The 13579-nt window shown below is 44.0% G+C and overlaps 1 protein-coding gene across 2 annotated transcripts in view; it reads left to right on the forward strand.

Annotated features, from left to right (window-relative positions):
• ST3GAL2 (ST3 beta-galactoside alpha-2,3-sialyltransferase 2) overlaps nt 1-13102 on the forward strand; it is a 59603-nt gene extending 46501 nt beyond the window's left edge. For both annotated transcript variants that reach the window (XM_089664273.1, XM_089664274.1), the window contains exons 4-7: nt 1-104; nt 3202-3247; nt 5787-5906; nt 8151-13102. The exon at nt 1-104 is cut by the window's left edge and continues 76 nt beyond it. In XM_089664273.1, coding sequence (XP_089520399.1) covers nt 1-104; nt 3202-3247; nt 5787-5906; nt 8151-8324 — 444 coding nt within the window. In that variant the 3' untranslated portion in view covers nt 8325-13102. The remainder of the gene's footprint in view (nt 105-3201; nt 3248-5786; nt 5907-8150) is intronic.
• The last annotated feature ends 477 nt before the right edge of the window (nt 13103-13579 follow it).

The following is a 13579-nucleotide window of genomic DNA, read 5'->3' on the forward strand; positions in this document are numbered from 1 at the left end:
AGCGCAAAAAACCTTCCGGCCAACGTCAGCTTCGTCCTGGTCCCTTTCAAAGCTCTAGACCTGCTGTGGATCACCAGCGCCCTCTCCACGGGGAAAATCCATTTGTCAGTATCCCAATGATATGGAATAATGTATACAGTGCCTTGAAAAAGTATTCATACCCCTTGAAAGTTTCTACATTTTGTCATGGTACAACCAAAATTGTAAATGGATTTTATTGGGATTTGATGTGATAGACCAACACAAAGTGTCACATAATTGTGAAGTGGAAGGAAAATGATAAATTGTTTTCAAATTTTCTTTTATAAATAAATATGTGAAAAGTGTGGTGTGCATTTGTATTCAGCCCTCCGGAGTCAGTACTTTGTAGGACCCCCTTTCCCTGCAATTCCAGCTGCACGTATTTTTGAGGATGTCTCTCCCAGCTTTGCACATCTAGAGAGGGACATTTCTGCCCATTCAGATTGGATGGAGAGCATCTGGGAACAGCAGTTTTCAAGTCTTGTCACAAATTCTCAATTGGATTTCGGTCTGGACTGTGATTGGGCCATTCTAACACATGAATATGCTTTGATCTAAACCATTCCATTGTAGCTCTGGCTGGATGTTTCGGGTCGTTGTCCTGCTGGAAGGTCAACCTCCGCCCCAGTCTGAAATCTTTTGCAGATGCTAACCGGTCTTCTTCTAAGATTGCCCTGTATTTGGCTCCATCCATCTTCCCATCAACTCTAACCAGCTGCCCTGTCCCTGCTGAAGAAAAGCATCCCCTCACCATGATGCTGCCACCACCATGTTTCACAGTGGGGATGGTGTGTTCAGGGTGATGAGCAGTGTTAGTTTTCTGCCACATATAGCGTTTTGCTTTTAGGCCAAAAAGTTAAATTTTGTTCTCATCTGACCAGAGCACCTTCTTCCATAATGTTTGCTGTGTCCCCCACATGGCTTCTCGCAAACTGCAAACAGGACTTCTTATGACTTTCTTTCAGCAATGGCTTTCTTCTTGCCACTCTTCCATAAAGGCCAGATTTGTGGAGTGCAGGACTGATAGTTGTCCTGTGGACAGATTCTCCCACCTGGGCTGTGGATCTCTGCAGCTCCTTCAGAGTTACCATGGGCCTCTTGGCTGCTTCTCTGATGAATGCTCTCCTTGCCCGGCCTGTCAGTTTAGGTGAACGGGCTTGTCTTGGTAGGTTTGAAGTTGTGCCATACTCTTTCCATTTTTGGATGATGGATTGAACAGTGCTCTGTGCGATTTTCAAAGCTTGAGATATTTTTTTTATAACTTAACCCTGCTTTAGACTTATCCACAACTTTATCCCTGACCTGTCTGTTGTGTTTTTTGGCCTTCATAATGCAGTTTGTTCACTAATGTTCTCTAACAAACCTCTGAGGGCTTCACAGAAAAGCTGTGTTTATACTGAGATTAAATTACACACAGGTGGACTCTATTTACTAATTATGTGACTTCTGAAGGCAATTGTTTCCACTAGATTTTAGTTAGCGGTATCAGAGTGAAGGGGGCTGAATACAAATGCACGCCACACTTTTCAGATATTTATTTGTAAAAAAATTTTGAAAACCATTTATGATTTTCCTTCCACTTCACAATTATGTGCCACTTTGTGTTGTGCTATCACCTAAAATCCCAATAAAATACATTTGTTTTTGGTTTAAACATGACACCATGTGGAACATTTCAAGGGGTATGAAGACTTTTTTAAGGCACTGTAAAATAATTGGTTGGTATTTGTTATGACTAAAGCAGACCATACATTAAGCAATTTTCCCATGGTTACAGGAAAGAAATTGCTTGATTTCCCGTTAACACATTCAGTGTTATTGGGGGAAGGGATCCCGCCACAGAGCTTTTGTATTCTGACAGCAGGTTTCCCAGCTGTCAGAATACAATGATCACTGCTGGCGGCTATAGCAGAAATTAGGGTGATCTGAGGTCTGATGGTGCAGGAATTAGGGTCATCTGAAGGCAGGGATTGGGACTGATCTGGGAGATTAAAGGCACAGGATTGGGTGGGATCTGAGGGACAAAGGTGCAGGAATTGGGGACAGGGGGATCTGATGGGCGAAGGCACAAGAATTGGAGATGGGGGGATCTGAGGGGCGAAGGTGCAGGAATTGGGGACAGGGGGATCTGAGGGGTGAAGGCACAGGATTGGGGGGGATCTGAGGGGCGAAGGTGCAGGAATTGGGGATTTCTGATGGGCGAAGGCACAAGAATTGGGGACAGGGGGATCTGAGGGGCAAAGGCGCAGGAATTGGGGATGGGGGGGATCTGAGGGGCGAAGGAGCAGAAATTGGGGATGGGGGGGATCTGAGCGGCAAAGGCGCAGGAATTGGGGACGGGGGGGGATCTGAGGGGCGAAGGCGCAGGAATTGGGGACAGGGGGATCTGAGGGGCGAAGGCACAGGAATTGGAGACGGGGGGATCTGAGGGGCGAAGGCGCAGGAATTGGAGACGGGGGGATCTGAGGGGTGAAGGTGCAGAAATTGGGGATGGGGATTTCTGATGGGCGAAGGCTCAAGAATTGGGGGCGGGGATCTGAGGGGCAAAGGCGCAGGAATTGGGGATGGGGGGATCTGAGGGGTGAAGGAGCAGGAATTGGGGATGGGGGGGATCTGAGGGGCGAAGGCGCAGGAATTGGGGACGGGGGGGATCTGAGGGGCGAAGGCACAGGAATTGAAGACGGGGGGATCTGAGGGGTGAAAGGTGCAGGAATTTGAGACGGGGGGATCTAATGGGCGAAGGTGCAGGAATTGGGGTGGATCTAAGGGGTAAAAGGAGCAGGAATTGGGGACACAAGATCCTAGGGGTGAAAGGTGCAGGAATTGTGGGGATTTGAGGGGTGAAAGGTGCAGGAATTGTGGGGGGGTGGAATCTGAGTGGGTATGATGAAAGGTGCAGGAATTGGGGGATGGGGGGATCCGAGGGGTGAAGGCACAGGAATTGGGGACGGGGGGATCTGAGGGGTGAAAGCTGCAGGAATCGGGGGGGATCTAAGGGGTAAAAGGAGCAGGAATTGGGGACAAGGGATCCGAGGGGTTAAAGGTGCAGGAATTGGGGGGGAGGGTCTGAGGGGTGTCGGATCTCTGTTCAGGGGACATGTGGGTGTGTATGTGGGGTGAGATTCCCTCCATATGGTGGTTTTGGACGCAGTTTCTGACAGTCGCTTTTTCTTCTTGCAGCACGTACGCCCCGGTGAAGCACTTCCTGCGGGTGGATAAGGATAAGGTGAGATTGTATTTATAGAATATCATCTTGTGTTGACCGAATGAACTTATCAGATCCTGGATTACAGAGAATGATGGATTGGCCCATCCTAAACCTATTTAAAGGGGAAGCAAGGCTGAAATAAACCCATGTGATATTGCGCACCCTCTAAAGCCCTGGTGCTCAAGCTGCTTCCCTTTTGGCTCTCATTGTGTGGCCCCTGGGACCTCTGCAGATAGTCTGTTCTTTCCCACTGAAGGAAAATACTCTGTAGACTGAATTCTAGTACGTGAATGGGTTGTTTTATTCACTATCTTTGTCCATCTTTTTTCTCAGATCTTTGACATATCAAAAGTGGCAAAAGTAGGGAACACAAATGTGGAAGCAATAACAAAAACTAGCTGTGATCTCTAACAGTCTTATGTAATGTGAATCCAGCCTGACTGACTGCCTCCTAAAGCATGTCCACCGTTTCTTTAAATATGCCCCATATCCCCACAAATTCCTTTGGGTATGCTATAAAAGATGGTCAGAGACTACATACAGTTGTGTTCAAAATAATAGCCGTGTTTTGAAAAAAGTGAATAAAGCTCAAAATCCTTCTAATAGCTTTTATTTCCATCCACACAAATGCATTGGGAACACGACACATTCTATTCCAAATCAAAACACGAAGAAAAATAGATCAAATTTGTGTTGTTCCTCTAAAAAAATTAAGAAAGTGAATATTAGACGGTTCAAAAAAAGCGCAGTGTTTGTATTCTTCTTTACAAACTCAAACATTCACTATATAAACTGAGAAATGTTTGAAGATTTTGCTTTCCTTTGAATCACTTAATGAATATTTGGTTGTAGTCGCACTGTTTCTGAGAACTGCTGTACATCTGTGTTGCATGGAGTCACCCAACTTCTGGCCCCTGTGATCAGGTATTCCAGCCCAGGATGATTGGACCACATTCCACAGTTCTTCTCTATTTCTTGGTTTTGCCTCAGAAACTGCATTTTTGATGTCACCCCACAAGTTTTCTATTGGATTAAGATCCGGGGATTGGGCTGGCCACTCCATAACGTCAATCTTGTTGGTCTGGAACCAAGATGTTGCACGTTTACTGGTGTGTTTGGGGTCGTTGTCTTGTTGGAACACCCATTTCAAGGGCATTTCCTCTTCAGCATAAGGCAGCATGACCTCTTCAAGTATTCTGATGTATTCAAACTGATGCATGATCCCTGGTATGCGATAAATAGGTCCAACACCGTAGTATGAGAAACATCCCCATATCATGATGCTTGCACCACCATGCTTCACTGTCTTCATAGTGTACTGTGGCTTGAATTCAGTGTTTGGGGGTCGTCTGACAAACTGTCTCCGGCCACTAGACCCAAAAAGAACAATCTTACTTTCATCAGTCCACAAAATGTTGCGCCATTTCTCTTTAGACCAGTCAATGTGCTCTTTGGCAAATTGTAACCTCTTCAGCACATGTCTTTTTTTCAACAGTGGGACTTTGCGGGGGCTTCTTGCAGATAGCTTGGCTTCACATAGGCGTCTTCTAATTGTAACAGTACTCACAGGGAACGTCACACCTTCTTTCATCTTCCTGGAGCTGATTGTTGGCTGAGTCCTTGTCATTTTGGCTATTCTTCTATCCATTTGAATGGTAGTTTTTCGCTTTCTTCCACGTCTTTCAGGTTTTGGTTGCCATTTTAAAGCATTTGCGATCATTTTAGCTGAGCTGCCGATCATTTTCTGCACTTCTTCTTTATGTTTTCCCCTCTCCAATCAACTTTTTAATCAAGGTACGCTGTTCTTCTGAACAATGTCTGGAACGACCCATTTTCCTCAATTTCAGAGAGAAATGCACTGTAACCAGCATGTACAACATTTGTTGCCTTCCTTCCTTAAATAAGGGCAATAATTGCCACCTGTTTTTCAAAGAATGAATGACCTCACTAATAGAACTCCACACTGCTATTATTTTGAACATGCCCCTTTCAATTAGTGATTCAATTCCACAGAATCAGCAGCATGCATGTCATGACTGTTGGGTCTGTTGGATTTCTATTACTCTACTACACCTGCTAGGAAATTATTTGCCATGTAAAAATATCATTTCTACCAAAAACAGCGATTGATCCGGTTAGTGATGTCTGACTGCTATTATTTTGAACACAACTGTACATGCCACAAGAAATGGTCAGAGACTGCAGACACAGTCTCTGCCCGTCACCTGTAGTCTGTTTTCAGTCTCCCACCATCTCCCATAGCATTACATACACTGGATATTATGTGCGACACTTTGGAAAAGTCTGGGACCACACTTTAGGTCCTCATATTAGATAAGTTGACTACTGCTGGTCAAAAGTCACAGCCCTGTCATCAATGTGAAATGAGGACTGGCTCATCATAGCGACCCTAGAAATATATGCAATGTGCAGCACAGACAGTTCATCCTTCACCTCTCCTGTGGTGACAAGCTGTGGTCACATATAGGGTGAGACAATGACACCTGATGCTGTATCTGAGAGAATGTTTGTTTGTCACACAGATTTCTGTTTACAGGTCCAAATCTACAATCCAGCTTTCTTTAAATATATCCACGACAGCTGGACAGAACATCATGGCCGCTACCCCTCCACCGGCATGCTGGTCCTTTTCTTTGCTCTTCATGTCTGCGATGAGGTGAGTTAATGGATGCCATCTGGTGAAGTCTGGACACTCAGCAAAGTCCCAGCTCCTTCATCGGTGTTGCTACTTTCTATCTAATCATGCTGCCTGTGCTGGCCCAGCTCCTCCACCTTCCCTCACGTCTCTACATGCACTTTTATGTAGCAGCTGGGGGAATAATAGTGCCACTTGAGCGACTGCTTTGAATCTGCTGGGGATGCTGACATCACATCCAATAAACACAGGAGCTAAAGTAGCCGCTGCTATAATTAAAAAATAAATAAATAAATAAAGAAGACTGCCTGACACACTGTTTCTAACCAGACTCCTCCTGTTCAGACGGGGTAGGTAGGCAGGCAGATGGATACAAAGTAACATTGTTTATAAACATTGATCAGACAGGTCCATATCAGAAATGTAAGAACCGCTCCATGGCGTGTGTACAGGGGAGGAAATCTGAACAGGTTAACCACTTGCCACCCATATCTGCACACTGGCACGCACCCTGGGACTTGCAGTGGTGCAATCCTGTGACCACTGTGTTTGGTGAACGCAGCGGATCACAGTATCGTGATCACTAGCATGTAAGCAAAACTGTCATGAATGGATTTCATTCATGGCAATTTGCTTACTATTGTGATGCTGTGAACGGCCCACAGCTATCACATGGTACCTAGCTACCTGTACCATGTGATAGCTCTGAGCCAATCACAGCTGTAAGTAAGCTGTCATGAACAATTCCATTCATAACCATTTTAAAACGATTGCTTACAACAGTGATCATCCTTTGTTATAAGCAGTCGCAAAAAAAAAAAAAAAAATGTCAATAGTCAGTATCCCTGATCACCGCCATACGTCATATGATGATGCTGTACTGCACTGGTGTTTGTAAAGAAAAAAAAAATTGGGGGGGGGAAGTATTTTTTTAATTTTCCAAACAAATTGTGACCTAAAATTGCAACTTCAAAAAGCGTGCATGCCTCTTACTGAATACCTCAGACTCTGATTTCCAAAAAGGTGTCATTTGGTATAATACTGTATAATAATTTGGTGGGTGGGCATTTGCACTGTCCTGGCATTTTAGGGTTTCAAGAAATTAGATCAGTCAGTACATCAGGGTTGATCGATTTTTCAAGTATCCCATAGTTTGTAGACACTGTAACTTTCACACAGACTAAATAAAGTACATTGATTTGGGTGATTTTTACCAAACAAAAGTTGCAGAATACATTGTGGCCTAAATTCATGAAGAAAGATTTGATTGCAAAAGTTTGTAACTTTTCTGTTTACAAACTTTTTTACAATTAACTCTTTCTTAATAAATTTAGACCACGATGTATTCTGCAACATTTCTTTGGTAAAAATAACCCAAATCAATGTAATTATTTAGTCTGTACATTATGGGAGAAAAGTAAGTGTGTGTGTGTGTGTGTGTGTGTGTGTGTGTGTGTGTGTGTGTGTGTGTGTGTGTGTGTGTGTGTGTGTGTGTGTGTGTGTGTGTGTGTGTGTGTGTGTGTGCGCAGGGGCGGACTGGCCATTTGGAAACTCGGGCACTGCCCGGGGTCAGTAGGGGGCCCCATGAAATACCTTTTTCATAGGCTTTTTTGAGTTTGGGCAAGGACACAGGGGCCCCATGATCCCCTATTGCCCGGGGGGGGCCTTGAGTTGTCAGTCCACCCCTGAGTGAGTGTGTGTATATATGTGTGTGTATATATGTACAGTCAGGTCCATAAATAGTGGGACACAATTCTAACATTATTGGCTCTATACACCACCACAATGGATTTGAAATGAAACGAACAAAATGTGCTTTAACTGCAGACTGTCAGCTTTAATGTGAGGGTATTTACATCCAAATCAGGTGAACGGTGTAGGAATTACAACAGTTTGCATATGTGCCTCCCACTTGTTAAGGGACCAGTGGGAGGGTGTATAGAGCCAAAAATGTTAGAATTGTGTCAATGTCCCAATATTTATGGACCTGTGTGTGTGTGTGTGTGTGTGTACTGTGGTGGTGGTTAAATACCACCAAAAGAAAGCTCTATTTTGTGTGGAAAAAAATGATATAAATGTCATATAGGCACATTGTTGCATGACCGAGTAATTGCCAGTTAAAATAGCGCAGTGCTAAATAGAAAAAAACGGCCTGATCTTGAAGGGGGTAAAACCTTCCAGAGGTCAAGTGGTCATGGTGTGTGTGTTGTGTGTGTTTTTGAGGTTTTGGTTTTCTGATGTTGTATTCTCCTCCCTCCCCACTAGGTGAATGTTTATGGTTTTGGTGCGGACAATCATGGTAACTGGCATCACTACTGGGAAAACAACCGTTACGCAGGTGAATTCCGCAAAACTGGAGTGCACGACGCAGACTTTGAAGCGCAGCTCATTGACACCTTGGCCCGGGAAGAGAAAATCAAAGTCTATCGTAGTACATGAGGCCCTATCTGAGCCACACACACTTCTACCAGCCCACATGACTGACAAGATACCCGGGACGGCACGCCTCTCAGGAATTCATCACCAACCAGGATCGCAGCAAGCTGCCATTTTGTTACTGTGACCACCCGAGGATTTGCCGGCTGCGGTTGTTACGCCACTGTGTACGATTTTCTTTCTTAGATGCCAAATTCTGGATTCTGGATCACCGTGAGATGTGGGGTGTCGTCTGAGGCACTTTTTTGTTCCTGACATTATTTCATCTAGAGGTTTTTTTTGTTTTTTTTTTTTTCCTTCCAACTGGAAGATTATGCACATCTTTCTAACCAATCGCGTGCACTGATATTGGAGGAGAGCTGCTGCACCCCAGCTAATTGGCCTTGGTCTTCATTAAGCTAACTGTTGTGCACGTATTGCAGAAATCTTAGTAATTATGAGCTCTGCAGGCTGGATTTTTCCACATTTGTAATTTGTTGGAGTTGTATTGTACATAAGCCACCCAACAGGGGCCCCAGGTTCCCAGGGCAATTAGGGTTTTTTTTATTTTTGTTCACTATACTGACAATCTGTTGGAGAGTATCTAATGGAGCTTGTACAATCCTCATCGCTGCATCAGCCAATCATTTTGTAGGCCTTAAGTTTTACCGCTCCATCTCTTGCTGCTCATCGTTGATGGCCTGTGGATTCACCTGAAGACGACTTTGACTTTAAGGGCAGCTCCGCCTCTGCTCCATAGAACTGTAAGAGGTGACAATTGGATACGACTAAGCCCTATGTTAGGGAAAGACTGTCACTCCAAGAGGAATAAAGCTTGTCTTGGTGGTGGCTGGGCCCGTTCTTTGCAGTAGAGGTGGAGCTGTCAATGAGTGAGCCGTCTCCCATTGGGCCTGGCCACACGTGGCAGATTCCAGTGAGCGCGATGATCCGCCTGGGAACGGAGCCATCATTTTGGTTTGTATAGTTTAAGGGCAGCTCTTCAGTTTTTGAACGTTGAAAGTTCATTGTCTAAACTCTATAGGAAGAGTTTGGTTCTGTAAAAATATTCCTGGGACCCCTTGGGCCCTACAGTGTTATACCGCATCTGTATTGTGAGTCTAGAAACCTTTTTTTTTTATTTTATTTTAAATATTGAACAGTATTAATTCTCCAAAGCCGAAGAGAACGAGGAGCCTCTATAGTGTCACAGGAGACAGAGGAGGGGTTGGAAGGGGTCTCACCAGGAGAACGTTATAAATGGACTTATTAGTGCTGAACAGAAGAAGCTCCTGGGGGTCTGGACCCCAATTCACACACCAGCGCTTGTTTTTATGTAAAATGCTCCAAAATCCAGAACATGAGATGGAGATTGTTCACTTGTGTGATCCCTCTCCTGATGTCTGACCTGGTCAGAGATGTGGCCCATGTTTGTTCAGCTAATGCAGACCTAGAGAACTGAGCCAGCAGAAGATTTTCCTTTTTTTTTTTTTTTAATATTTCCAATCTGGTAAGGGAAGTCGGTACATACAGAGAAGATAGAACCCTCCATCTCCACCCCACCTTGAGGTCCACCTTTACCTTGTCTTATAAAGTGAAAAAATTACTTTGCACAGCTGTAGGGATCAATCTAGATATCATTTTGTCACACAATAAAGGGTCTTGTGGAGGGTTGACAGCTGGAGTGTTTTGGGTGTATCACACACATCTTCATCAGGACTACAAAGTGACTTGGTTTTTCACAGGAAGGGACACAGGAAGACCTCACCATCATGTTACACTGACATCTCCGGGAGGATTGGACACTGAAAAAAATTGTAGGCCAGCCCAGGTTAACCCTTTCTCTAATCCAGTTTTTGCTTGTGTCCTGGGAGGAGAGATGTCTTTTTCCTCAGCTCTGCTGGGAACATAACCCTTTTTTGCTTCGTTCATCATGGTGAGGTGAACATCTATGTTGACAAATTCTTCTCAGTATAGACTCCTTGTTACTCTGATCATTATGGGATCAAGTGAGTTGAGGCTTATGGCTTTCTCTATTTAGAATGGAGGTGATCTTTTCTTTCCTGGGACATTGTTCTTGGGTCCCTCTGCCTTGTCCCAAGTCTTGGTTACTTATGTGTAGTCCCAGGTTTTAGAGGGGAACTCTTTCTCCTTGTTGATCACAGTTTTCATTTTGAGTCTTTTTTTCTGCAGGAAGTTTGTTTTTTGCTTCACCCTTCTGGTTAGATCAGGTTGCCCAGTTTTTCACAGTTGGGGAGTTTGTTTCAGTGTTTCTCCTCCGTGTTGACACTAGTTATCTGACATCAGACAGTTTCCCATGTTTCTCCTCCTGGTCTTGTTCTTATGCTCCTCTTACCAGGTTGAGGCTTCAACCTCCCTCAGTGCCAGCTTGGAGTGGTGGTCCTTCAGGTAGTTCTTGAGCTGCAGGTATTCCCCAGTACTTGTTGTACTTTAGGCCTTTTAACAGTTGTTTGCTGTTGCCTAAGCCTTGGTTGGACTACTTTTGAAGATACCAATGGTGAAGGCTGTCTGTGTCCCTCAATGAATGAGACAGAAAATTGTATTCATGGTAAAAATCATTTTCTTGGAGTCCATAAGATGCCAGCTTCATGTGTAAGGTCCTACAGACTGTTCCTTGAGCTGCATTCAGTACTTTAGCAATGCATTTTGTGGGACAGTCAATAATTTGTTGCTGTTGCTTGCCCCTCAGTTGGACTACTTTTGATATTTTACACATTCCCAACAGTCACTGAATTCCTGTGTCCCTTGAGGAGTACAAAGTCTTTTCTTTAGTGTTCCACAGTCAAATCCTTTTCTTGGAGTCCATTGAAGAACAAAGTGCCCTTCCCTCAGTGTGTATGGTGTCTAGGTACAGCTTTGCTACAAAATGGAGGTACGCTGGTAAGGTAAGAGGTTATCCTGGGCTTCCCCAAATTTCTTTCTTTTATTGCTTGCCAATGTCCAGTCCTCTTTCAAGTGGCAGTATGACCTGATGGTGAAGGCATCCTGTGTCCTTCAATGATCTCCAAGAAAAAGATATACAGTGGGTACAAAAATGTTATTTCCTTGTGGAATCTGGACTTGTGATTGCTCCTGAGTTCAAATTCTTTGTGTTCCGAGGTTAGGAGTTGGGCAACTTACTGAGCAAGATCCTGACCTCTGTTCCCAAAGAATCGGAACATGGAGCGATCATCTGTCTTGATTTCAATCGTACAATAAAACCAAGTCATGTTGTAGCCCTGAAGTGTGTTGGAAGTCAACTCTTGATAGGACACTCTTATTGGCACAAAAATGTATAGCAGGACCAATCCATACAGCTTAGTGCTTTCATCCTTTCTTGCTATACAAGCTAAATGTGGCAAGTACTCTGGTGGGACCCCACAAGGCAACAGAGAACTGTTGCACTCCAGCAATGGTAACTTCCTCAGAGCGTGGAGTCCAGCACTCCACCATCCTATTCACAGAACCTACCTTGCACTATGGCATGCTGCGAAGCCTCTTTAGAGGCCCTAGTGCCAGTAAGATGGTTGCCCCCTTGAATGTTGGAGCCATCCATGGTGAGCTGTGTGTCCAGACCTCAGCTGACACCAGGGACTCCCAAGGGCCAATCTGCCATCTACGTACCTACTAATCTTGCCTGATTAAACTCATTGAGGAAGAACTCCCACTTGTCGCTTGTGAGACAGCAGCCTGTGCAATATTAAAGCCCACGGTGAACAAAAACCTGGAGGAGACCGAAAACCTCCACCTGTAACTGAATTCTGAGCCGTCACTTAGAATTACCAGCAGAAAAAATATAAAAATGTTTTTCACCTTGTTGGTAAACATATAAAAGATTCATCATAATGGAATATACATATTAAATGGAGGCTGTATATTGGGGCAGAGGGCATATCTTCCTACGCACAGCAGCCTTCCTGTCTGGGGAATCCCACAGAAAAGAAATGCCAGCTGTTACTTGTCTGCCACATATTAACCCAAAATGGCCGATTATGGTGAACCACGGACTATACAGAACAATAACCAACCTAACTATCAAATATTGGCTAATTAGGTATTGGTAACTGTTTTATATGAATTTGTTCTTGATTACAATTTTCTAGAAGCCAACTCCACCTTCCACCATTTTGGAGACTTTAATGATTTTGGCGGGGGGAGGTTTTGTCTCCACCCCTAACAGAAGGCCATAACGAATGTATTTCTCTCACTGGACCCACAGTAGAAATGACACATGATGGATAATCTTCAGACGGTGATACCATTATTTTCTTACGGTGATTTCAGCAGCTGAGGAACTGGAAATTCTGGGTGGAACTCATTAATGGATCCCTCAAAGATCTTCCAAGCCAGCATGTAAGAGACCATACAGAATGGGGGCGTCAGTTCTTGGTGGAGTTGGCTTTTAAACTGCATTGCTACCCTTTTAGTGATGGCACTCATTGCCTGGAGTGACCAATCTGTTTACAGCTGTCCTGTGTTAAAGGAAAAAGTCTGGAATCCCATTGGCTGCTGAGGACAATGAGCTTTTCCTCCCAGTTTTGTATATTCTCTCCCAGGATTAGTCCATCCCATGCGGCCAGATGATAGATATGAGGGAATTGGTCACAGTGGCATTGAGATTTCAGTGATAAAACTTGTTACATTGTATAAAATGTGACTTCTGTGATTTGGGTGTGATATCACATGGCGCCCTATGCTGTCCTTATCAGTATTATTATTTGTGCACTTTCTATGATTGTCATTGTGCTGCCCCCGTGGCGGGTGAACGGCGCTCTTTGAAGTAATAAACAATGAAAGCCTTGTCACTCGTGTCTAATTATTATTTCATTCATTTATTCTTCTGTGCATTAAGATAGCATTTTAAATTGTAATACAATGCATAAATCTAGAGAATTGTACAACTCTTGTGGGAAGATGATCTGAAGACACAGTTCAGTCCTTTATACTAGTGATATTTGTATTTTAGGGATTTTTTCTAGTATTCTTATTTATATATAATTTGACTATTTGCCCGGGTTCTTCTTTAGTAATTGCCACAGTATTATGTTCCTTATAGCCGATGATTTAAATAGCAGTGACATTCCCGAGGGATCTGGTGGGAGGAATTTTGAGTCTGGATTTGTAGATTTTCCCGTCTCTGGGGACGAGGCTCAATGCTGAGATAGATAATGGCAGTAGTCAAGTGAGCATCTCTTATGGGGGAAATAGAAGGATGTAGCTCATCGAGTATTAGCTATCTGCCTGAATCCATACCACTCGGGTTCTTAGAGGTGAGAAGGATC

Source organism: Staurois parvus, unplaced genomic scaffold (genome assembly GCF_062004578.1).
Source record: "Staurois parvus isolate SC_StPar_1 unplaced genomic scaffold, SC_StPar_1.0 ptg001877l, whole genome shotgun sequence".
Lineage (NCBI taxonomy): Eukaryota > Metazoa > Chordata > Amphibia > Anura > Ranidae > Staurois > Staurois parvus.